General features: G+C 45.2%; 1 protein-coding gene across 5 annotated transcripts in view; it reads left to right on the top strand.

Annotated features, from left to right (window-relative positions):
• PATL1 (PAT1 homolog 1, processing body mRNA decay factor) overlaps positions 1-25,685 on the top strand; it is a 35,746-nt gene extending 10,061 nt beyond the window's left edge. For 2 of the 5 annotated variants that reach the window (XM_020900110.2, XM_020900108.2), the window contains exons 6-20: positions 128-199; positions 682-783; positions 1,223-1,312; positions 1,551-1,771; positions 3,360-3,449; positions 5,581-5,761; positions 6,225-6,348; positions 7,158-7,255; positions 7,696-7,755; positions 8,765-8,913; positions 10,180-10,339; positions 13,864-14,019; positions 16,056-16,147; positions 16,243-16,392; positions 23,609-25,685. In XM_020900110.2, the coding sequence (XP_020755769.2) occupies positions 128-199; positions 682-783; positions 1,223-1,312; positions 1,551-1,771; positions 3,360-3,449; positions 5,581-5,761; positions 6,225-6,348; positions 7,158-7,255; positions 7,696-7,755; positions 8,765-8,913; positions 10,180-10,339; positions 13,864-14,019; positions 16,056-16,147; positions 16,243-16,392; positions 23,609-23,663 (1,800 nt within the window). In that variant the 3' untranslated portion in view covers positions 23,664-25,685. Of the gene's footprint in view, positions 1-127; positions 200-681; positions 784-1,222; positions 1,313-1,550; positions 1,772-3,359; positions 3,450-5,580; positions 5,762-6,224; positions 6,349-7,157; positions 7,256-7,695; positions 7,756-8,764; positions 8,914-10,179; positions 10,340-13,863; positions 14,020-16,055; positions 16,148-16,242; positions 16,393-16,707; positions 17,342-23,608 lie in introns of those variants that run through there. The other 3 variants (XM_020900112.2, XM_020900111.2, XM_020900109.2) reach the window with 2 other exon arrangements.
• The last annotated feature ends 599 nt before the right edge of the window (positions 25,686-26,284 follow it).

Raw genomic sequence — 26,284 nt, 5'->3', positions numbered from 1 at the left:
TTTTTAAAGTGTTTTGCTGGCTGCCCACAACCTTGGCAGAGAGGTGGCTGAAAGCTGGGGGGAGTGGGAACACAGAGCATTGTCCACATCCCTTTTTACCTTTAAGATATCCCTGCTTTCCCTAGAGCCTGTGCAGTCCTGTTCCATAGACTTCCCTCCACCTGAAACCAGCAGCTGGAAAGGAAGGCCAATGTGGAAGGTATGGGGGGAGGGTGGTATTGGTATGGCCTAGTTAGGCTCAATATCCTCTGAAATGGTGGAGTCACAGTGGACACGAAAGAGCTGAGCATGGCGGCCATATCACAGGGGCTTCAGAATAGGACTTAGTTAATCCTCCAGCTTTCTTATCATTCCATCTCCCTCACTGCTACCAAAACATATCCTCTTGGAGAGAATTTGCAAGTCAGAATATCTGCTGGTACCTCCCTCAGATAGCATGGAAGGGTGGGGATAACTGGAGAATTAGCTAAATCTTCCTCAGTTAAAAAGTGGCACGTTGCTTGATATTTGTGAGAGGAAGTGACTGAAGGTTCTACATGTGGACCAGAGCCATAGCAGTTTGCTTAGAAGTAGGGCTTCGCATTGAGTTCTGTGTCTCTGCCAGTGCTCGAGGGGAGGGACTATAGGTGGAGGAAAGACTGACTTCACTGAGTGTAGTTGTATGTGTGTTTGTCCTCGTAGGTTCTGTGTCCAAAGCCTGTCCACGTTCGGCCCCCGGTGCCGCCACGGTTCCCTGCTCCCTATGGTGAGAGGGCGCCTCCAGACCAGCTCTGCGGCGTCCCGGTATGTCTGCAGCCTAGTGAAGACGCGCGGTGTGCATTTCCCTGTCAGGGCCTGGTGTGTCGATACCTCCTACGTGGTACATGTTTTCATAATCTCCATGCTTGGATTTCTGGATCTTACGAGTCCCCAGGCCAGGAGACGTGGTTCATCGTGTTCAGCTCTTTCTTACCTCGGCTCATTTCGTATCTTTAAAGATCTAAACTTGACATGATCTGGTTTCGTGCTATTACAGTCCTTCATTCTACTGCTTCCTTTTTCACGTTACATAATCCTAGTGCTTCGTGACTTCTAGCATTACTCTCTCTTACATCCCTTCAGTGGACAGCTCAGCTCCACCCTTTGAGAGTTTTCCTGTCCACGTCTATTCTGCATTTCTATTGAGCTCCCCTGTTATTATGGTATGACTCTAATGTTTTCTATTTTCCTTTTTTTTTTTAAGAACTCCTCCCTGCTGGGCCACCCTTTCCCACCTAGTGTCCCTCCTGTCCTCAGCCCCCTCCAGAGAGCACAGCTTCTTGGAGGAGCGCAGGTAAGCCTAGAATTAGCTCAGCCCGTCAAGAGCTCGCCTTACCCTCCTAAGGTTCACTAGCTCACATCCCCCCCCCCCTTTTCTTTTTTGCTACTAGTCAATTCCTACTGCCTCTTCTTTTCTTCCCCCCATTACTTTCTCAAGCAAAGTTACTGATGGAAGCAGTATTCACTATTCTGTGGATGAAAGTAAGGGGACCTGCCAGTCAACTAAATCCAAGATCTTGTTCTTCTTGCAGTTACAGCCCGGACGGATGTCTCCCAGCCAGTTTGCACGGGTCCCTGGATTCGTGGGCAGCCCGCTTGCTGCCATGAATCCCAAGCTGTTGCAAGGTCGAGTCAGGCAGATGCTCCCCCCAGCGCCAGGCTTCCGTGCCTTCTTCAGCGCCCCACCCCCCGCTACACCGCCACCTCCACAGCAGCACCCCCCCGGTCCAGGACCCCACCTGCAAAACCTAAGGTATACAGAAAGTGCCGCTGTCTGTTCCTTGTCAGCTGAGCATCTTGATCGCTGACATTTAGTGGTAGAAGGTAGAGGTCTCTTTGCTATTTTCACATGATGTATTTTGAGATGTTATTTGATCCTCAAGTTGCCAAACACAGAAATGTTTGATGGTCTCCAAGGTTTCACATGAATCACAGTTCCCTCGAGTCACGTGCTTCCTGGGCTTGCCAGGTGGCTCAGTGATAAAGAACTGCCTGCTAGTGCTGGAGAGGTGGGTTCCATCCCTGGGTCGGCAGGATCCCCTGGAGAAGGGAATGGCGACCCCTCCGGGATTCTTGTCTGGGAAGTCCCAGGGACAGAGAAGCCTGATGGGCTACAGTCCTTGGGGTCGCAGAGAGTCGGACACAACTGAGCAACTAAACAGCAAGATGCTTCCTGCTTACATTTGCACATTAGTCACCTTTTTCATTTCTTCTAAAGTTTCTTATGTCTCACGTATCCATTTGACACACACACACATAACATGCACAGAGTGCTTCTCACTTAACAAGAATGGTCTTAGGCTAAGGAGCAGAGCGGGAAGTCCCTGACAGTCCTGTGGTTAGGACTCAGTGCTTTCACTGCCATGGCCCAAGTTCAGTCAGGGAAACTGAGATCATGCAGCCACAAAAAAAAAGGAACAGAGATATGGATGCTGAGTTGTCAGCTAATCAAAGTGCTTAGCTACTTGCTTGCTTCCACTGCAATTTTACGATGAGAGGTTTAAGTTCCTTCTTCACTGAAATTGTGTTTTTTATATATCACATTGTCTCGGGGTTCTCCTGAGAAGCAAAACCAATAGGGTATACATAAATAAAGAAAAAAAATTTAGAAAAAAGAAAAAAAAAGAAAAAGATTTACTGTAAGGCATTGGCTTACATGATTGTGGGGTTAGGAAGTCCAAAATCCATAGGGCAGGCCAGCAGGCTGGACATTCTGTTAGGAGTTGTGGTTGCAACCTGAGGTCTGAATTTGTAGGGCAGGTGAGCAGGCTGGAAACTCAGTCAGGCCTTCCCATGTTCAGTCTTGAGGCAAGATTCCTTCTCTGGGAAACTAGTTTTCCTTTTAGGGCCTTCAACTGATTGCCAAGGCCCAGCCACATTATCTAGGGCCATCTCTCTTATTTCTTAAAGTTAGCTAATTGTAAATGTTAATAGCATCTACAAAATACCATCACAGCAATATCTAGATGAGTGACTGTCCAAACAATTGGGTATCTTAGATAAGTTGACAAATTAACCATCACATGTATATTTTCAGTGTCATTTCCAAATGTGAATTTGAGTACATTAAAGAGACTTCTCTAACAGTTAGGAGCAAAGAGAATTAAACTAGCTTACTGCTGGTTTACTCAGGTTTTATGATTGTCTTCTTAGGAGTTGAGAATTGTCTTTTGTGGAAGACATAAAAATACACCTATGTCTTCCTTCTGAAAGATCATCTTAGAGTAGACACCAGCATTCCCTTGGGTGAACCTGTGTGAAGTGATCCAGTGTTGACCACATTCTTTAAAACTTCAGGTCTTCAGAAGGACAGAACTGAACATCTTTCCCTTTTTCCTTAGATCACAGGCCCCAATGTTTAGACCAGACACAACCCACCTTCATCCACAGCATCGTCGACTCTTGCATCAGAGACAGCAACAGAGTAGAAAGTAAGTACTTTACCTCCTCTCTTGTGGTTTCTTAATTTAGGTTTCATTTTTGACCGAATTAGCTTGCCTTTTAAGTAAATTTAATCAATATTGAGCTTATTTCAACTGGCTAAGTCAGATCATATGTGCTGTTTTATGTTTTTAATGCACAAGCTTTGAATGACTAGAGCTTACCAACTTATTTCCAAGTTAACAAAATTCTGAAATGCAGATCTGGAGTGGGGGGTGGTCAACATATTATACTCAATCCTTACCAAGTTCTTCCCATACTTTTAACTGCATTTTGTTTACCATCTCGGCTCAGAGGTGGTCTTGAAGTATAGTCTCTAGCATTATGTTTGGGTTTTATGTAAAACCAATGGTCACTTTATTTTTGCCTCTGTTTAATCCTCATTCAAATATATATTTATATATGTGGCCCCAGCTATGTACCAGCTACTGTGGTCAGTTTGGGGGATTGAAAGAACAAGACATACCAAACCCTTGCTTTCATGGAGCTTATATTTTATCATCATTCTTATACATAAGAAAATTAAACATAACTTTGACGTTTTCTCAGCCTTCCCTTTTATGGTTCTTTGTGTATAATTTCCTTTTTCTTTCAAAAAAAAATTACGGAATAATTTTTGCAGAGGTAAAAAACTAGTATGGGCCTTTAAGACACAAAAAATACAAACCATAAAGGAAAAGATTGATAATGTATTTGATTGTTAAAATACGAAACTTCTCAGGCCTGCAGTTGACATTATAGTATTGTGCATTTCAGAATTTAAAAGGGTAGATCTCAAGTTAAGTATCTTACCCCCCCACCCCCAAAAAAGGGAAGAACAAAGAGACCCAAGGAGTGGGTGTATATGTCTAGTGCCTCGTTGATGATGATGGCATCACTAGTGTTTGCATGTGTCCAGACTTACCAGTTGGTATACATTAAATTGTACGGTTCTTTGTGCAGCAGTTATCACTGAATAAAGGTGTTTACAGATATTTTTAATGAAATTGTAAAAATATATTAAACTTCCATATAACAAAATGCATCAAACACAAGTGTGCAGTTTTTCAATAGAGGAAACCTACATGTTTCATAAAAACGAAAAGATTTTTAGGCTTACTTATAATCAGAAGAGTGCAGATTGAAATTAGATAACCATTTTATATCCTCAGCAAAGCATGAAGTATCTCAACACTGTCGTTGTTAGCAGGAATGGAGTATATATAGCCTTTGGAGAGAGAATTTGGCAATAAACAATAATGTTGATAATGTAGATACATTGAATCCTAGCAGTTTTACTTCTCAGAATATACCTGCGTATATTATCAGTGTGGACAAGTATGAAACACATAATATTGAATAAGAATCAAGGAGCAGAATTTTTTGCCTAAGACCATTTATATAAAATGGAATACTACTGTATAATATTTAAAGGTAGATGTACAAGTAATAAAAGTATAAAAATATTTCATGAAGGGTATGTATCAAAGTCAGGATACTGGTTCCTACAGGAAGGAAGGGAAGCTGGAAACTGTGATCTCAAGGGCTGTAGGTGGGCCTTCAACTGTAAACATAGCACTGTATTATTACTTTAATATTACTTTTTAAAAATCTGAAGCAAATTTGACCCAATAATTTTTTCATTAAGTCCAAATTGTGAATAAATGGATTTTTGGATAAGGTTTGCTGGACTTTGCTGTTTAAAGTGTATCATAATTTTCGACATGTTTTGAGAAGTATGTAGACGTGGCGTCAAGTTGGCCTGTGGTCAGACCTCACTGCTGCCAGGTGTGCTGCTTTGGGCAAGTTGCCTGATCTCTTCTGAGCTCAGTTTATTGTCTTAAGTGGGGAAAATAAACGTACGAACCTCATAGGGTTATTGTGGGGCTTACACACAAGTCTACAGGTGAAAGTGCTTAGCTAATGGTAAGGCGCTCAGATCATAGTCTAGTCCTCTGATTATGTATTGCATAGCTCTTTGCTCTCAAATTCTGTTAAGATTCTATTCTTTTTCACTCCTCTTTTAATAAAAGCAAAGGGGAATCTTTTTTTTTTTTAAGTTGGCCTGTTTTACTCCAGTATTGTTACAAGACGTAATTCATGTATCCACTTGGAGTGCATGTGGCCTTATTTCTTTTCCAGTCAGCATCGGAATCTCAACGGTGCAGGAGACAGAGGGGGTCACCGGAGCAGTCATCAGGATCATATCCGAAAGGATCCGTATGCCAACCTCATGCTGCAGCGAGAAAAAGACTGGGTCTCCAAAATCCAGATGATGCAGCTGCAGAGCACTGACCCCTACCTGGATGACTTCTATTACCAGGTGTGTCCTCTGTGCCGTCGGAAGGATAGGTTTAGTCGCTTACCCTGGTGAAGGTGCCCATTTAAATGTTGGGGGAATTTCTTTCTGAGGTAGTCTTCAAGTGAGTCAGAATTCTGTCCCGGTTTTCAAGCTGAAGAATCACAGTATTCACTGAGAGGTTTCATATATGCCTTTTATTTCTAAACTGTAGAAACTCTCAAACCAATATTTTCAAATCTTTTTGGCATCAATAATGTGGTTGTTAAATTAAGAATTTTGGCAGTCTAATGATGTTTTCATTGATGGTAATTTTGAAGGCTGGGATTTTTTGATAAAGTAAATTCTTGGCAATCTAAGAAAAGTTAAGCACGAATACGTTTATAGAGCACGAGTAGCCTTGCTGCCACTGGCATAGATCGTCTCGGGGTGAAGAGCAGCCACGTTCTGTGCTTGCTGCAACTGAAATCATCTTCTCACGTGGTAGAATTACTTTGAAAAACTGGAGAAACTGTCAGCTGCTGAAGAAGTGCAAGGTGATGGCCCGAAAAAGGAGCGTACCAAGCTCATCACGCCTCAGGTGGCCAAGCTGGAGCACACCTACAAGCCAGGTGAGGTCCCTGTCCCCACACCCACAACGGACAGATGCGCTGTGCTGCTGGTAGAACAGCAGATGATGGGGTGGAGAGGTTTGAAACTGATGTGCAAGGTACCGTTGTCCTTGACAGATGCAGAGGTCCGCCGTATTCAAGTACGGAGTGAGTAGCTTGACAGATGGCCCTTTAAGTCCATTTCTGCTTGAGATTCCATGACTTTTTAAAATGTTATAATTTCTAGTATCCCTAACATAGATAAGGGGAAGATATTTCAGACTTTTTATTATTACAACCAAAAAACAGAAAATGGGAAAGGATAGATTTTGATAAGAGATTGCCTTAGATAATACATTGATTTTTATAGTAAATTTTTAGGTCCTGAGTAAAGACTAGAGAACATAGGACCTCGCTGGCAGTCTAGTGGTTACGACTCTGTGCTTCCACTGCAGGGGGCTTGAGTTCCACCCCTGGTGAGGGGAACTAAAATCCCCACATGCAACACAGTGGGGCTTCCCTGGAGGCTCAGTAGTAGAGAACCATCTACTAGTGCAAGGGACAGAGGAGATGCGGGCTCATTCCCTGGGTCAGGAAGATCCCCTGGAGAAGGAATGGCAGCCTGCTTCGGTATTCTTGCCTGGGAAATCACACGGACAGAGGAGCCTGGCGGGCTGCAGTCCATGGCGTCATAAAGAGTCAGACACGACTCAGCGACTGAAACATCTGGCCACGCAGTGGGGCCAGAAGAGAGAGACTGCAGTGGTCTTTGAATGCTGTCTGCCTGCGCTGCTGGGTTTTTACTTGTTGGCAACTTTTTGTCCTTGCAGTGCAGTTTGAGGGCTCTTTGGGAAAGCTCACTGTCTCTAGTGTGAATAATCCCCGAAAAATGATTGATGCTGTTGTGACATCTCGGAGTGAGGATGATGTAAGTAGCCACAGAACTGTGTGTTTAAGGAAGTCTGGGTCAGCACTGCTTCTTCAAGGGTCCCTGGGTTGAAATTCTAAGGCAGCCAGGCAGGACCTGGGGTGGCAGGAGCCTTTGAACTGGGTAACCCTGGCTACAAACAGCATTAGCTGTTTATTCCAGTTTTTTAAAACTATCATTTTCTATGTGTTTAAGATTTTCCAATGATATCTTCAGTTTCCATTGCATTCTCCAATACCTTTTGCTTAGCTATGAATTTAGTTAATAGTTTATGTGTGGGTTTATTCAGTCAACTCTGTGACCTTTGTCCACGTTACTTTTGTTTGGTTATTAATCCTCACAGTACTGTCACAAATAGAATTACCTATAGAATTTACCAGCAGTAAATTATTCTTAACATGGTTAAAGAGTTCATATTAAAAAGTCTTGTCTTTTTTTAGGAGACAAAAGAAAAACAGGTTCGGGACAAAAGACGAAAAACCCTTTTCATAATTGAGAAAGTAAGTTTTAGCATTGCTAAAGTTGCTGTAGTTAGTTTCAGTTAAGCAAACTGTGAAATGTATGTGTACGCAGCACGTGGGAAAGTAAGCAATCGGTTAGTGTCCTGTGGTTTTAATTAATGTACATGTCTGTGTAAAGTGCCTGTTGTGTACAGCGCATGCTGGAAAGGAATGTGGCTTACCTCACCTATGGCCTCATGGAGAAGGCACTGCAGTTCCAATTCGAAGTCCTGGGGTTTTGTCCAAGCTTGTTCAGTTAACGGCTCAGTGTTTTAGGGCAGAGCATCTTTCTAAGAAAACGAAAAGAAAAATTACACTGTTCTGCCTGTGAATTGATTGTCTGTTCAGTCAGTTCGTGTATATTTTTTGACCATTCCCTGAGTGCTGGGCACTGTCCTGGGTTCTAAGGAAAATCAGTAGTAGGCAGTTAGTGTTGAAGCATAAAACACCATGTTTTGGGGCATGAGTATAGGAGTTAAGAGCACAGACTCTGAGAACAGGCTCCAAATCATGTCTTAGTCATTTCTCACCAAGTCTGTGACTTGAGGCAGGTTATTTAACATTTCTGTGCTGTCCTTGGTTTCTTTACCTTTAAAAATGAAAGTGGTAAGAGTCTGTTTCTCACTAGACTGTGGTGAGTATCCCGTGAGTGAGTATTTGCACAGTGCTTGGACAGGGCCTGGGACCCTGTAGTCAAGCTAGCTGTCACCGCTTTTACAGACAGAGGGCGTCTTGGGTGCCGTGGTTCCCGTCGTTGACAGCACTCACGCTGCCGCTGCTGCTGGAAAGTTTGGAAAGTGCTCAAGAAGGGACAGGGAATCTACCCAAAGAATTTTTTTTTTTTTAAGTTGTTTCACTATGTTTCTCTGGGTTTAAAAGAGCAAGTTTTTCCCCTCTGATTCTTATTTCTGTGGGCTCTCACTCTTGTGTTGTTACCTGGTCATCCTAAACTTCGAAGTTGTTTACCTAATGCTCCGAGTTGCTGAGGCCTGCTGTGTGTCTCACTTAGACCTACAGTTTACTGCTTGATGTGGAAGATTATGAAAGGCGTTACCTCCTAAGTCTGGAAGACGAGCGACCTGCCCTGATGGATGAAAGAAAGCACAAAATTTGTTGCATGTATGACAACTTAAGGGGGAAATTGCCTGGACAGGAGAGGTAAGAATTGTGTCTTTTGGTAAAAACATTAGTCTCGCTAGATTCCTTTGAGCTTTATACATTCTGCCCTTACCCTTCCTTACCATTGCAGTAAGCTCAGAGTCTTGCCCTTTGGCCTAACTCAAATGCCACCCCATATAAAACATTTTAGAATCCTTTTGAGCTGGCGGGGGGGTGGGGGGGGGGGTGGGAATCTATGTATCTCAAATTCATTTATTTAGCAAGTACCTTTTCAGTATCTTATTAGGAACGATGCTGGACACTGGAGACAGTGGGAAACATTATTTAGTTTCTTTTGTTGAGCTTACAGATTGTATCTAGTTTATGCTTACTAATGTTCAACCGTGTAATCTTTATGTATTTTCTTTCCTACTAAGATGGAAAGTGTAAACATTCATACCTTCTTGGGATTACCATACAGTTCTTATTTGCTATGGAAGCCGATCAGTCTTCTAGTAGAGACTAAGCTCCTTAGTGTAATTTCTCTGTGTTTTTGTCATCTCTCTCCCACCCAGTATCTGGAATACAGTCTTGCCAATGGTAAATGTTCTATAAATCACAATATTTATTTGATGAATGCAAGAGGACGCTCCCTTTGTCTTTGTCCATTCAAGAGAACTGATGATTCTTTTAAGCCAGGACATACGCAAAACAAAACTTTTTGCAAAGGACCTTCTTTTTAGCACATCTTTTCAGGGTTGGACTGACAGGGAGCTTGGTCAATAAATCTGGGTTTCTCCATAGATTGGACTGTTATGCAGCCAGTAAAATCTGTGTAAAATATTATTTATTGCCATGGAAAAGTGTTCATAAGTTGAGTAAAAAAAACAAGTAACAAGCCATATAAATTATATGGGTTCCCCCCCTTTTTAAAAAATGAAAGATAAAAATATACACAACAGAAATGTCTTCAAAATGATAACACTAGTACATTATCTCTGAGATTAGGAATATTATTTTTTATATATATTTTCAGATTTTGTTTTAACCATGTCATTTGTGTAGTTACTTGAAAGTTAATAAAGGAAATCAATGCCTATAGTTTGATTAGTTTTTTTAATGTACAAGTGTTGAAATGATTTTCAGTATTCATGAAACTCGAAGAATTTACTTTTTATTATTTGGTTGAGAGTAAAGTAATTCTCACTGTTTTGTAGTACAGATCACTGCAGAGAGAAAATGAATGCAATGTGTTCATCTAGTAACATGTGAGAGGAGAAAGTGGGTTTTTACATTGTTCTTGCTGACTTAAGTTGTCCCCCGCAGGCCAAGTGATGACCACTTTGTACAGATCATGTGTATCCGAAAGGGGAAGAGAATGGTGGCCCGGATTCTGCCTTTCCTCTCCACAGAGCAAGCAGCTGACATTCTCATGACAACAGCCAGGAACCTCCCTTTCCTCATCAAGAAGGATGCACAGGATGAGGTGACCTGCCACGTGGGGGTCCTCTTTTCTTTGGGTCTTCACAGTGGATAAGATTTCTAGAAGCCAGACTTCTTATTTTCCTCCTTTTCCCTTTTGTGTTCTTTTACCTAATCTTTGGCTCAATGATTTGAGTATTTAAAGCAAAAACTTTACTCCTTTGTATTTTTAATGCCACATCTTTATCCAACAGACCATGTTCCTAAATGTGAGGAAGCAGTAATTCCATCTTATCTGACACAGTTGTTAAGCTGTGATCTGTATCAGAACTGCTTTGGAAGCAAATAGTTTAGCCTTATCTGACTTGCTGAATCGGTATTTACAGAGAGATCAGGCCCCCAGCTGGGTCTGACCACTCATTATTTGCAGTTTATGATCTTGGTTACCTTGCTGGATATAAAGCATCATTCATGGGCTGTTATTAGTGGCTTAACACTGACCTGTAGACTTACTTGAATGGTGTCCCACAGGAATTGGGCCAGTGCTTTTAAACAGTTTAAACTGGGCTAGAATTTGTGGGTTTTATTTTCTTTATTATTAGTAGTGGTGTTTTAAATTTTATTTATTTTTGACTGTGCTGGGTCTTTGTCGCTGCATGGGCGTTCCTCGAGTGGCAGCAAGCAGGGCCGCTCTGGTTACGGTGCTCGGGCTTCTCTGGTTGCGGAGCACAGGCTCTCGGGTGTGTGGGCTTTAGTAGTTGGGGTACACCGGCATAGTTACTCCAAGGCATGTGGGATCCTCCCATACCAGGGATCAAACCCATGTCTCCTAAATTGGCAGGCAGATTCTTTACTGCTGAGCCACTGGGGAAGCCATGGGCCAGAATTTGAAGTATGATGATCAAGTTTGTAAGAACTGCCCTCTGCTTATTCCTATCACAGTGCTTGAAAGATGAGCGAAATTCGAAATAGTATTAGTAGTCCAAAGCAAGAAATTGATACAGTTAGCACAAAGGGCTAGTATGAGATTCAGAATAATAGAATTTGAGAGTGAACCCAAAAGACATGAACATTACTTTTCTGAAATAATAGAATTGAGAGAATTTCTTCACTCAGCAAATACCTACTAAGCACTTCTATGTACCAGGCACTGATTAGGACCTATAAGTTTAGCGCCTAGTTCTTGGTGCTAGGAGTTAGGAACCCCGAGAGGCCTGCTGTAGTGGAGCTTACCTGCTAGTGAGGAAAACTTGGTTGAATATAGAGGCTAAGACTTTACCTGTATGTGTTAAAGAGTAATAGACCACATCTCTAAATACTGTTTGTTTGAAGTAATAGCAGGTTCCAGGTCTGAGGCATAAAACGTACAAGATAATTACGGAGTATCGTGTCAGAAACCAAGAAAGCTGAAAGATTAGTATGGTTCTGTGTAAAAGATGCACAGACCAACTTGAAGGAACCTCCTTTCGGTCACAATGGGATAATTTGTGTCAGAAACAAAAATTAATACCAGTGGATTGATGTAGATCAGATATGTTTAATGAGTTCATAATGATATGAAAAAAATGTACTAAACACTTTGAGAGATTGCTCGGCCATCAACTCATTATTCTGAAAAGTGGTAAGTATTACACTTACCTGCCACATTACAGCCAAATGTCAAGGTGACTAGAGTGTTGACATTAGGAAGTTCTTCTTTATGAAAGAATTTCAGCTAATAAATTCCAAAGAAACAAGAAAATTGCCCTTTTACAGCTCCTAATGGAAAAAACAGTCCATCTGGGCAGCAGCCATTCCTGGAGCTGAAAGCGTGAGGTTAGAGATGAGTGGGGCTTTTCTCACTTCTTTGGTCGGGGCAGGCTGGCAACACCGAGCCCACAGATGACCATCAGCCCCAGGGAGGGGAGTAGCGTGACTGCGCGCTTCCTGATGCCACGCATGGAGCTCTCGGCTCTCCATGGGGTGTCCATGCTGCGCACCACCCTGCCCCCTCTGCTGAACTGGAGTTCAGTCAAACCTCTGATCCTAATTACCAGTTTTTATCGGGGAAAGACTGAAGATCGGGTCATTGTTAAGTGACACCACAGGTGCCATTAGCCAGATTCAAACTATGGGACAAATGACCCAATTTTTTCAAATAAATGGCTTGAGAAAAGGAGATGGGCAAGTGACGGAGGACCTATTAACAGATTCTAAAAGCCTTAAAGCCACATGCAGCGTGTGGGTCTGATTTGAATCATCATTAGAACAAATCAGCTCCTAGACATTTTTGAGACAGTCGGACGAATTTGAGTTTGGAGATGGATATTAGATGATAATTAAGGAGTTAAACTTCCACAGTTACAGTAGTACTGTGAGAGAATTGAAGTATTGCTGTTTATGAAAAAGATGATGTGATATGGGAAGAACATAGATTTAATGAGGTTGGCAGCCTGTTATTGATTGAATTGTTGAAGTTGGGTTGTGGGTACGTGGACTTCACTGTACTGTTGTTTGTACTTCTGTATATGTTTAAAAATGCTTTGGGCTTGCCAGGTGGAACTTGTAAAGACCTCACCTGCCAGTGCAGGAGATGGAAGACACATGGATGCAGTCCCTGGGTCGGAAATATCCCCTGGAGGCAAGGATGGCAGCCCACTCCAGGATTCTTGCCTGGAGAATCCCATAGACAGAGGGGCCTGGCAGACTACCGTCCATAGGTCGCACAGAGTTGGACACAACTGAAGTGACTTAGCACGCACACAAGAATGCTTTAATTTTTAAAGCTCTGTTTATTTAGAATAGTTGATCATGATAAGGAGTCTTCTCTATCCTTGAATGCTACTTAAAGTAGAACCAGCCATCATTTTTTATGCTGTGGTCATTGAGTGCTGGAAGCACCCTCAATTTCCTTTCAAGCATCATAACCTAGTTACACCGGTAGCTCTGTATTTTAATTTCCCAGTCTGAGCCTTATGGCAAAGCAGAATGAGTGAACTAGCAGGCTGGTATCCAACAGCCTTGAATTCTGGTTCTAGCTACTAGCTTTGTAACCAAAGTCTGAGTTTCTGATCACTTCTCTGATCTATAAACATTGGTTGATCATTCTCCATTTCCTCATTGAGCTTTTATAAAGATAAATCAAGATACAGTTAAGTCTGAAAAAACTTCTCAGTAAGTCTAACTCTCAGAATTCACCTGTGCTAGAGTGCCTCTCGGTATTAAAGTCGCTGGTTTACTCGGCTTCTCTGTTTAGAGCCCTGAGGGTGTGTGCTGTTTACCATGTTTTTAGCCCACAGTGCCTGATACGTGGTGGGCATCTGAGTATTTGCAGAATGAATACCGATGTTTTATCATGTATCTTGCTATGTGTTTGAGAAGTGATTTTGCACCCTTGGTTCACACAGGTAACGCTGTTCTGTGCGAGTGGGAAAATCCTCAGCAGTTCCCGTGGAATCTGCTGCTGAGATGCTGACAGCATCTCAGCTTGTCAGGTCCTCTCTTGCAGCTTGCCTGGGGCAGTGAGCTCCCCCCCGTCCCTGCCCACTCGCCGGTGAGGCTGAAGTATGGTAGCAGACTGTGACAGCCTGTCCGTTCTGTTTTCCATAGGTGCTGCCATGCCTATTGAGTCCCTTCTCTCTCCTCCTCTACCATCTTCCACCAGTGACTGTCGCCAGCCTCCTGCAGCAGCTGATGAGCCTACCTCAGGGCACAGCGGCCCCGGCTCCGTCCAACCCGCACCTCTCTACTGTGCTCCAGAGCAAGGTGAGCCCTGAGCCCGCGGGCCCCCGCAGCCTGAGTCACGGGGGAAGGAAGCGCCGTGGCCGTCGGGGGACAGAGGAAGGTGAGGGGTGGAGCTGTAACCTTCAGCCGGGAGTGCATTTAGCTTGTGGTGACAGAAGCTGGAGATGATAGTGATTTTCATAGGACAGGGTGCTCTGTACCTCACAAGGAGAAAACCTGCTTCTTTCGGGGTGCAGACTCCTCCGGTCCCCGCTGTGCCGTCCCAGCAGCGGCTGCCACGCTTGCATCCTCTCGGGTCCACGGTGGGTATGGATGCAGGGCTCCGCTCTGCATCAAGAGGAGAGGTGGGTTTAGAGGGCTGAAGGGTGTGGGGGAGCTGGCCTCCTCACTGGGACCTCTTCCCAGAGCTGTAACCACCAACTTCTACTTAATCTCAACGGCCAGCGCTCCGTCACATACCACACCCAAGTGCAGGGAGAGCTGGAACATCTCTGAGTTCACGCCATTGTCACCACGGGTGAAGTCAGATCTAGTAGGAGGAAAGAGGATTACGTAGGTAATTAGTGGTCTCTGTCACAAGACATCCCAGTTCATATTTTGTTTATATCAGATTAAAGGTCCAGAGACTCCCAGGGGAAGTGTAAATACAGAAGGAGAGTGTGAGCTTTTAGAACAGGTTTCCACTCCTCGTTGGCCGCGTCCTAGGTTTGTGACCATGAACAGATCATTTCGCTTTGCTGAGCCCTGGTTTCCTGATCTGTAAAGTGGAGGTGATGTCAGCGTCGCTTAGATGAGCAGGCAGCTGTGAATGATGCAGTTTAATGCTGGGTACACAGTGGCGCTCACTCGGGACCATCTGGTACAGTGAAGGGAAAAGGAGACCCAAGGATTTTCTTCTGGCACCTGCAAACCTGGAGAGCCTGGCTCGAAGGGCCGTGAGCACCTCAGAGACTGAGAGGGTGATGGTGCCTTGGGATGTAAGACAGGGACCCTCAAGTTATGTGCCTTCCACATTATTTGGTCTCTTAGCTTTAATTTTGATAAAGGCAGTCAAAAAGCCTGAAGTCAGACGAGATTATGTAACCCGTTGTTTTTCTGACAGTGACATGAAGGGAACTTTGTGGAAAGGTGAGGTTATCCTTGGTGAGGTGAACTCAGAGAGGGGAGGATGGAATCCCAGAATCTGCCCAGCTTCTTTTCATGGTTGATGATAGCCATGATTCACGTGTTTATACTCGGTCTTGTTCATGTTTGTGCCCCTTTAGAGTCCATGATTTCTGCTGTTACTGCCCACGTAGTAAAATAAATATTTATATCTCTCTCTAGAGCATGTTGCTAAATTTCAACAGTCCTAGATATGGTGGATGAATCTGTTTATCCTCTCTTTTTATCTTTTAAACTCTCATTAACATCCTCTAAGCCTTTATAGATAATGTATGTCATTTTTTAAGGAAATGTTTTCTTCACAGCCTGATCATTCCCTTTCTTTGTATATTTTCTCACAGGGCTTTAACACCTGTTTTTTTAATTCAAACTCTATTTTTTATTTGTATTTTTTTTGTTCTATAAACTTTAATTTTCTGTTTCAAAATTTGTCTTCATTGTGACTTTCCCTTCTACATGTTGTGGGAGAAAAGCTAACCTCCCCCACCCCCTTATCTTGGGGCAGGGAAGAGTCCGCTTGTAGTCGAAGGGTGGGACGGGGGAGCCAGGGGCTCCTGTTGCCCTTGAGAGGGCCTGAGCTGATGGGTCAGGAGGGCACGCCTCTGGGCTCTGCGTGGCTCAGAGCAGCACGGCGCGGGGGCCTGCATTCAGCGCCTCCCCTCGACCGCCTGGCCCGGCTGTGGTGTGGCGCTGGCGCAGTGGTCTCTGGGGGGGGGGGGGGGTTCCTGCATTCAGCGCCTCCCCTCGACAGCCTGGCCCGGCTGTGGTGTGGCGCTGGCGTAGTGGTCTCTGGGGGGGGGGGTTCCTGCATTCAGCGCCTCCCCTCGACCACCTGGCCCGGCTGTGGTGCGGCGCCAGCACAGTGGTGTCTGACGCCCTCTGTCTCCTCACAGTTTGGCCTGTCACTGCTCCTCGTCGTCCTGAGCCGCGGGGAAGACCTACAGAGCTCAGACCCTGCTTCAGAATCGGCGCAAAGCAACCCGTGGTCAGTCTGGGCTGTGTTTCTTTTTTGTAGTTCTTTCAGGTCCTCTTTTGTATTCCTTTTCTTACATTATTATTATTATCGGTTTTCCCTGTCAGGACGGAGGTGATGTTCGTGGCAACCCGAGAACTTTTGCGGATTCCCCAGACAGGCCTGGCCAAGCCAATCTCTATACCCACAAACCTAGTATCCCTCTTTTCTCGTTATGTTGACCGACAGAAACTGAACTTGCTGGAGACAAAACTGCAGTAAGTTGGAAACAGGACAATTCCACATCTCACTGAAGTTGGCACTTTAGAAGTTACGTTGAGGAGGTTGGGGGTGAGAGGGCGTAGGATGTCATGAATCCAGTGGAAGAGATTAAAGACTTCTGTGAAATACACGAATGTCTGCTGGATGAAAAGCACTGTGGCCACAGCAGAAACCCTCCCAGGGAGATAAGAGCTGGGGTCCAGGCCTCTTAGTGCTCTGTTAGGAGAGGTCACGCCGGGCTGGGGTTCTGGGGCAGGTGACTGCTCTCCGAGCTCATCCATGCGGGTCTCCTCTCTCTCTCTGTGCCACAGGCTAGCTCAGGGGATTCGGTAAAGGTGCCACACGCGTCCTGGGCCTCTGGCTGCCTCCCGCACAGCTGCCGTCTCCAGTGGAGTGTGGCTTTTAACGAGGGAGGGAAGGTAGCTCACTCCCCAGAGCGTCTGGTGGGACCGAGTCCCACTCACAGGGGTTGTCTCTGAATGCCAGGTACTCTCCACTGCTCTGTGAAATGTGGCTGGGTTCATCCTTGTGCCGGTTTCCTTACCTTCTGTGTGACAGTCCTGCATGTCCCAGTTGACTAGATTCTTCTCCATCCTGCCTTTTCTTTGCCCTCGAGACACAAACATAACCTCTCCCTTCATCCCCCCACCACTGCTCCAGCTCAGAGTAGGACAGGATTCCTTCCCTCCTCGCCCCTTATTAATATGACTGTAGGAAAGCTGATGAAGTAGAAATATATATGTATGCGCGCACACACACCCCAGATTTGTACGTTTATGTGGTCTCCAAAGGGTCCTTAAAGAACGAGTTTAGGCTGAGAAATTTAGTTGACACACTATCCCTTCTCTAACCACAAACCAGCTGATGTGTTTTTAATCTGTTCCTCATCCATCTTGTGATTGATTTGATGGGTTCTACTTGTTCTAATAAAATGTAGGGTATGCAGCACGTGTAATAAACTCAGAACTCCTGGCTGGCCGGTGCCCAGCTCTCAGCTGAGCCGCCCTTGTCTCCTCCCCACTCGGGTTTCCTTCGGTCCTGGCCACCGCGGCGGGGACGGCACGCGGTCAGCCTCTGTCCGGCTCCCGCAGCGGGTACTTGAGCCCGTGCCTTCAGGTGCGCGGAGGCTTGCGGGAGACGGCCGACTGGAGCCTGCCTGCTCAGCGCAGCTGCACCACCCTTGCTCGTCTTCCTGAGGCCGCTGCAGTAAGCCATGTTCTGACTCCCCCTTACCCGTCTCTACTCGGTGTCCTGGGGGAACCACCGCCCCTCCCGGCTCCGGCCCTCGGCCCTCCCCGACGCGCGCAGGCGGAAGCGCTGCCCTTGCCCCTTGGTCTCTTCCGGCCTGGGTCTGCGCCCGGCGGGGCGGCCTGCGGCCAGTAGCCACCCTCTCCCGCTTCCCCCGCCCCGTGAGGGCCCAGGTCTCTGGTGATGCCAGCGCCAGGAAGACTGCAGCTGACTGATCTCACCCGACTGTCCTGAGCGCACCTTGCTGCTCTCACCTTTCCGAATGTAGTGGGGGAGGGGGCAGGTTAAGGTATTTAATACGAGGGTGAGGTTTGCACATGAATGTACAGCAGTGAGGCCCTCTGCACCAATCGGCTGTCGTGTTCGTCTCCCCGCTGTGCCCCTTGCGCCCCGTCCCGTCTGCCCTCACCCCTTGCCTTCCCTTCACAGCCGATCAAGTGAAGGCTTGATGATTATCTCTTCTCTTCTGTGCTTTTATCTTTTTTGTTTGGTTTTAATTAAAAAGTTTCTAAATTTACATTTTTATAGGGTATTGTAAATAAAAACAAATTGTATACTTGAAAAAAAAATGTGCCTACATTTCTGCTTGTTACTTCTGAACATGCTTTTTAACGTGTTTCTAGCATATTTAGATAGATCAGCAAACCTCTTGGTGCTGGGGATTGGCAAGGATGGTATCACCTGATGTTTTTATCTCTTATATTGTCATAAGGGAGACAAATAAAGACCTTATGTTTACGTGATAACTTTCCTTAAAAACCTAGGGTCTCTCCTGAGGGTTCAGTGGCTGAAACTGCAATCCCAGCGCAGGGGAAGCGGGTTCGATCCCTGGTCCAATCCCGTGTGCCACAAATGCATATTTTTAAAAAGAAAACCTAGGATGCTTTCAACAGTCACTGCCACCCCCACCCCCCCACACACACTTTTAACTGCAAAGCAGAATTAGAAAATTCAGTGGATAGACCACAGTTCACCTTCATCTCCTCTAGGCAGCTGAGAGTTTATTTAAGAAACTTCACGAAGCCCGGTTTACCTTAAGCTGCCCTCATGGTTAGTATTTCCTTAGGTCTCATTTATATCTTCTCAAAAGAGGTAAGAAAAAATTGGTACTTCTTTGTAGTAAATTCATGTTAGCTATTTCAAACTTAACCACAGCATCATTTATAATAGGAATATTGGAAATAACCTAAATGCTCACTAGTGGCTAAGTGATAATCTCTGTGTCATGGACAGTTACAATATTTAACCATGAAAAGTGTTTATGGTCTCGTGTGGGGGGAAAGCAGAAAGTATATATGCTTGGAATGCAGTTCTTTTATGAAAATGTATATGTGATAGGGAAGAAATTGGGAGGATATGCTTCCCAGGTGGCTCAGTGGATGCAGGAGACACAGATTGAATCCCCAGGTCGGGAAGATTCCCTGGAGGAGGGCACGGCAGCCCACTCCAGTATTCTGCCTGGGGAACCCCATGGACAGAGGAGCCTGGCGGGCTGCAGTCCCCGGGTCACGGAGAGCGGGGCTGAGCGAGCGCAGTGCTCGGCAGGTGCTCCCCTGAAGACCGCCTCTCAGTGGCGGGACCGTGGGGAGCTTCCTCTTGCTTTCCGTGTTCTCCAAACCTTCCATAGAGAGCAAGCATTGCCTATATTTTGAGAAGAAAGACTATGTTTGAAGAGCTTAGTTACATTAGGAAACAAGAGTATAATGTTGAGTATAAGTAAGTTCTATACATGTATATGACTTTATGGGGGCAGGGGAGGGGATAAAGGAATACAATCCAGGGTGATTGGAGGGCGGTGGCTGCCTTTAAGGGGGTGGGTTGAGGATTTTGTGTGCAGATGATTGTTCCTCATCTTCATTGTACAGATTGTCTTCAGTGAGCATGTATTGCTATTAGAATCAAAAGGGGGTTATTCTCTAAAAACTGCTTAAAATCATAGCCCCCTACCTTCTAGTGAGAAGTGCTAGTAGGACAAGAATGTCTGATCTCATTGTGCTTGATTTCAGAGCCAGTGTATTTGACTTTGAAACGTGAATGTGCTGAAAAAAATGTGAAAGCAAGGCAGTTATCCTGTGAGGTGTGGTCAGGTATTCCATTGTTAAACACTTAAAATGCCAGTGTTAAACAGTTGAGGAATCAAAGAACCACTTTAAGTCCAAGCCGTATCTCCCAGTGAGTTTCTGTATTTACAGAAATTGCATTTTTTTCCTCACTGACTGCTGAATCAAAATGGATGGATCTCAGCTCCATCCACACAGAAAATCTGCTCAGGTCCGTTGCGGCGTGAGAACCAGTCAGCTGGCTTTCACCAGAGCTGCCCTGTCTGTCTTAGAAAGGCCACGATGACCTTCCGAGTTTGACGCAGACCACCGACTGCCCTCCACCGTCTCCCTGTGGAGAGCAGTGAAGTCCTTTGTGTGAAAAGTCCACGTGGGGAAGTAGTGGGAGGCATCTTACACTTCTCACCCAACTATGTTTAAGTATGTTGGCATTGTGATCCTTACGAAAATAAAATGTGGGTTTTCAGGCAACAAGTCTAGTGTCATAAGACTACAGGTAGCAGGGTTTTGACCATTAACCTTGAAGCAGAGGCACTGTAGTGGATAGATGGCAGGTCACCTAACAACCTCAGCTTTGCCTTTTATTTTGTGAATGTGGCATGTAAGACTGTTCCAAGGAGCTTGTTTACTCACCGTGACACTAAGCTCTGCGGTTCAGCCAAGTTCATTCTCCAAGGTAACTGTTAGACAAAATCAGGCCTGAGACCTAGGAAACATCTAGACGGGGACTAGGTAATCAGTGATGTGTGCACTTTTCCCTGTGGTGAGTAGAATATCTCTTAAGTCGCTTATGATTTAGTACCAATCTAAAGGACTCCACCACCACCCCCAGAAAAACCCTGGCTGACAGTTTGATATATTGTCCTCCAGGTGGTTTCTCTATGCATAGGCAGTACACAGAATAGTAGATAGTGGATTTTTCCTAATGCATCATGGATATCTTTGTATGTCGATATAGAGAGATACCCCTTTTTATTTTAATGATTGTATCGTGTTCCACTGCATGCCATAATTTAACTGCTCCCCTGTTAATAGATTCCATCCTCTTAGTTTTTGCCAAGTTATTATCGTTCATCCAGCAGTGAGCAAAGGTAACCCAACAATTGCGATTCAGTTGCTCAGTCATGTCCGACTCTTTGTGACCCCATGAACTGCAGCATGCCAGACTTCCCTGTCCTTTACCACCTCCTAGAGCTTGCTCAAACTCATGTCCATTGAGTCAGTGGTGCCATCCAACCATCTCATCCTCTATTGTCCCCTTCCCCTGCTGTTAATCTTTTGTAACATCAGGGTCTTTTCCTGTGAGTCAGCTCTTCGCATCAGGTGGCTGAAGTTATTGGAGCTTCAGCTTCAGCATCAGTCTTTCCAATGAATATTGAGGGTTGATTTCCTTTTGGACTGACTGCTTTGATCTTGCAGTCCAAGGGACTCTCAAGAGTCTTCTTGAACACCACAGTTCAGAAGCATCAGTTCTTCGGCGCTCAGCCTTTTTTGTGGTCCAACTCTCACACATGACTACTGGAAAAACCATAGCTTTGACTGTACAGACCTTTGTCGGGAAAGTGATGTCTGCTTTTTAATATGCTGTCCATGTCTCTATGGCTGTTTTGTGTACAGAGAGCACTGACATTCATTTTCTAATTCAGGTCTTCTCTATTATCTTTTGAAATACTAGAATGGGCAGCTATGATTGCACAGTACCCAAATGAGATTAGCAAGACCATCCAGCTAATAAGTGCTCCGGTTTAAGATTTAAACCGGAAGTTTCAAACTCCATATCCAGCATCGTGGCAACAGGAAGGCTCCTGCTTCTGGATACATGTTTCATGTAGCAGCAGCTGAGAAGCTGCAAGCATTTAAGGACACATCTGCAAACTCTTCTGATTGGGTTTTAATGCCTTCATTTCCAGTAGGCAGATTAAATAATTCCCTCTCAGTAGTGTCAAAAATGTGATTCAGGTTTTAGCTATTGAGGTCTATTACAATATATAAGGATGAGAATTTCAGAAAGGCAGCTGTCAGGCATCTGTGGGCTCCTTTTGGTTTAAGCATTTTGAAGAGATTTTTAAAAAGATTTGCTCCCACAGTTCATCTCAATATTTGGAAATGCATTTTTATTTTTATCTATTTATTTATTTTGGAAATGCATTTTCATTTTGGATGTGCTCAGTCCCAGGTGGTCGGTTCACTCTTCAGCTCGTGGCATCAACGCGGGGACTCCACAAATGCAGCCGTTGCCACATTCCCAGCTGTGCCCCAGTTCCCAGCACAGAGGCCACACCAAGCACGCCTCCAGCTAACATCTTTTCATAAAATAGTTGGGCCACAAAGAAACAGCTTGAAGGGATTGTTCAGATCCTCAAAACTGAGAGGACAGACCTTAATGGCATGAACTCATCTGTGTGTGTTCAAGGCCCATTCCAAATGACACTGTCACTCATCACAACAACCCCTAGGTTGGAAACAATTTGATACAGTAAGCCAGACAAGCACTCATGAATGTCCAGCGTTACTCTAGGTACATAGGTGACAAAGGCTCTGCTCTGGGAGGATCTGTAGTATAGACAGGCCTCGATGAGAAGGTGACATTGAAGCGGGAAGTGAATACTGAGAAGAGGACGACAAGCAAAGGGCCGGGAGGAGCATCCCAAGCAGGATGGAGGAGGGGACCTCTGCCCGAGACGAGAATGGGTGGGGAGCTCCCGGGACCGTGGCAGGAATGGAGTCGCCACACTGCCTTGAAGGGCTTTACTCACATTGCAGCAGGAAGACTTCGCAGAGTTTGTAAGGAAAACTTGGCAGAGTTTTTAAGGAAAAGTACAAAACTATTTTTAAAAGTCATTTTGCTCCGTAGCGGGTGGGGAGGGAGAAATGAGGAATTTGGGGATAACAGATGCACGCTACTGTATAAAATAAATTTAAAAACCCTACCATATAGCGCAGGGAACTCTGTTCAGTGTCTTGTAATGATCTGTAAGGGGACAGAGTCTGGAGAGGCTGTAAGTGTACATATGGATGTGGATGTGTGCACGCGTCGCCGCTTCAGGCTTGCTGCGGAGCGGAAATGAAACAACACTGTAAGCCAGCTGTCCTCCGGCAGCAACAGCAAGGCTCACGGTGCAGCCCCATCGCCCCACCGCAGCGCGGAGCTGCATCTGGGGACAGCGCCCTTGGCAGGGGTGAAGGCAGTTAGGGAGCCTGTGTTGGACACGCACGTGCTGCTGTACTTGCGTAACCAGCAGGGCCTGCTGTGTGGCACAGACTCTGCTCAGTGTTCTGTGCCAGCCTGGATGGGGGGGGGGGGGGTTGGGCGAGGATGGGTCCATGGACATGTGTGGCTGAGCCCCGTCGCTGTTCACCCGAAACTCACATCGGTAATCAGCTATACGCCAGTACAGAATAGAAAGTTCAAAAGAACAAGAACAAAGGCTAGGATGAAGTCATAAGTAAGTAAATGAGATGAAGTCATTAGGGCGAGCTCCAGCCCGCTGTGAGCAGCGTCCTTACCAGCAGCGGTAATGGGGACACAAGCGCAGGGCCTGTGAAGACACCAGGAGGAGACAGCCGTCTCCGTGGCCAGACATCGGAAGAAACCGGTGCTGCTCACACCTTGGTTTCAGATGTCTCGGCCCCAGAATTGTGACAAAACACATTTTCATCATCTAAGCCACCCTGTCTTTGGCACTTTGTTATGACAGTCCTGGCAAACTAGTAGGTGTCAAACATTTTATCATTAACTTTTTTTTAATTTTTAAAAATCCACAGGATAGTAGAAGAATATATATCCAGCTATTAACAATGGTCATTTCTAGAAGGTGTGGTTAGGAAGAATTTTCATTTTCTATATTTGCATTTCTGAACCCTTATATCTTTTATAATGATTATGTTTTTGTTTGTATTAAAGGAAGGAAGAAAAGGGAGAGAGCATGGACATACTTGTCCAACCCTGTAGTGAGTGAGCGGCAGAAAAAGAAAACCTGAGTTACATTCACAGTCATTTTCCAACTTTTCTCCATCTAACAGAGAAGCAGACACCTTGTAAGGAACTTCCAAAAGTGCTCCTTAAAAGAAAGGAAACACCCCCTTGTCCTTTCTTTGCTCTTCTTGCTGCCTAGAGTGCAGTTACAATGACTGGAGCTCCAACAGCCACCTTGGGGCAAAAGGGGACCTCGGTGACAGTAAACGCACAGTGGAGCCGAAAGGAGGAGGCTTTGTCGGAGAAGACGTCGGTGAGCTGCCACACGAGCTCTGAGCTGCCTCCCTCTGGATTCCTTCTGTGATTAGTTTTAAATGTCTGTAGATGCGAGAATAAGCTCCTCTGTGCTTAAACCGACGTACAGTGGGCTCTGTCGCCAGTGGCTCAGTAGCGAATACCACTTGCAATGTGGGAAGGCGCGGGAGACTCAGGTTCAGTCCCTGGGCCAGGAAGATCCCCTGGAGGAGGAGACGCAAACCCACTCCACCACCCTCGCCTGGAGAATCCATGGGCAGAGCAGCCTGGTGGGCTACAGTCCATGCGGTCGCAAAGAGTCGGACACGACTGGAGTGCCTACACTTGTACTTGCAAATAAATCTAATCCGAATCATTACAAAGGATTTTTTTTCAGTCATTCAACATGAGAGTTCATTCAGTGCTATTGGGGAAAGACATTTTTTGAATGATCTTTTAAAAAAATTATTACAAATTTGAAGGCGTTCTTCACACACAGCCTCCATTTTCTCTGAAGTACAGTGCATGATTAGCTGGTGTGAAAATCAAGGCTCAGTGTAGCCTAAAGAGGTTGGTGAAAATGTTAGTATAAGCCCCTGGGAGAAACAGGGATGGGGCAAGCTAGTGATACTTTTTAAAGATAAAGGTATCACAGTAGTTCTGTTACATTTAAACCAAACATCAGTTCGTTGTGTTTATGAAGCCCGATTTAATTCTTTGAATAGTTTCTGTCATTAAGAGAAAAAAAGATTTCCAGGGATCAGTTATATGAAGCCTGCCAAGGTTGAAGAACTTTTTGTATCTATGTTTGAATGCTGGCTTTGCTTTTATAAGATATTTTGCTTGTTTGATTCTCAATTTTTTAAACTGTATATGGGGTGGTAAAACAACTGGAACAGCGACAAAGAATAATTGAAATTACATTTGTAAAAGTGCTTAACACACAGTAAAAGTTGATATTCCCTTGCAAAGTACTAATCTGTTTGTACTTTGTAGGAAGTTCCAGTATTTCTAGGTTTGTCATACCTCCTAGGAAGATGTGTGTGGGGTCCCACTTGGATGAGTTACGTAAGGCCCCTACATAGGAACCCTTAAGTTGTGAACTTTCAAAGACGTGAATGTGCCCAGGGGAGGAATGGAGAGAGACAGGAGGAAGAATGAAGAACCCAGGAGATTCAGGACAGGAAATGGCCAGGGGATTGCCTTTGTTTGAGCCACGGTGTTAGTTTCTTGGGCCCAGGACCCAAATGTATAACGGTGCATGAAGGCTGCCGCAGCCGTTCAGAATGCAGTCCAGCGCTGCCGTGTCATCTAAGACGGGGAAGAGAGAGCCATACAGCCCTGGATCGTTTTTCTCAAGAGGGTAGATGTGGAACTGAATCCAGCAGGGAACCAGGACCCGTGCCGTCAAGGTCAGGCATGAACACGCCTGCAGCTCGCCCCCCGTCTCCTACCGCTGCCCACCCTGCAGCTCTGCCGTCTCCCCCTCCTCCCCCTCCTCCGTCAGTGACTCTCCCCACCTGTTCGCTCGGTGCCAGCCTCCGTGTGCCAGCTGTTGTTTACTGTACTACTGTACTGGAGAAGGAAATCGCAACCCACTCCAGTATTCTTGCCTGGAGAATCCCATGGATGGAGGAGCCTGGTAGGCTACAGTCCATGGGGTCGCAAAGAGTCAGACACGACTGAGCAAACTCACACTCACTCACTGTACTTCTAAGGTACTGTACTGCAAGATTAAAAATGTTTACTTTTTGTCTTTGTTTTATATGAATTACTTGTATGGAAAGTATTATAAACTTATTACAGCGCAGTACTACAGCAGACTGTATTAGTTGAGTATTGTACCTAGACCAACTGTGTTGGACTTACAAATTGGATTTACAAAAGCACTCTCAGAACTCACTCGTATGTGGGGGACTTACTGTAGTGTCTATCAGTCAATAGTAGCCCCTGCTAAGAGGTTAGGGATGTGAATTTTCCCAGCTAGTAGGCAGCTTCCCTTTTAAAAATTTACAATCAATCCCTGTGTGATCGTCTGTAAGATACACAGAGAATGTGGTCTTTGCTCTCTGGTCACACCCAGTTCCCTTGTAAACTACAAGCAGAGAGTGAATAACCTCTTCAGCCGGAGACCTGGCTGAAGACTCTGTCCTCACTTCTGCGCCTTCCTAGTTTCAGTAAATTTCATCATCCTGCTGCACAAACTTGAATGCAAGAGGAAGACCGAAGGGCTGGGATGTAGATCTGGCTCCTTCCCCATACCCAGCGTGCACGACTGGCCACTTCTGCAGAATAAGCACCCAGCTGTCCTGTCTCAAGACTGCACACCTGCAATAGACCAACCCGAGCTCAGATTCCCCCAGAGCTGAG

Source organism: Odocoileus virginianus, chromosome 10 (assembly GCF_023699985.2).
Source record: "Odocoileus virginianus isolate 20LAN1187 ecotype Illinois chromosome 10, Ovbor_1.2, whole genome shotgun sequence".
Taxonomy (NCBI): Eukaryota; Metazoa; Chordata; class Mammalia; order Artiodactyla; family Cervidae; genus Odocoileus; species Odocoileus virginianus.
The sequence above is the reverse complement of the archived record's forward strand: the minus strand, read 5'-3'. Positions and strand labels throughout refer to the sequence as shown.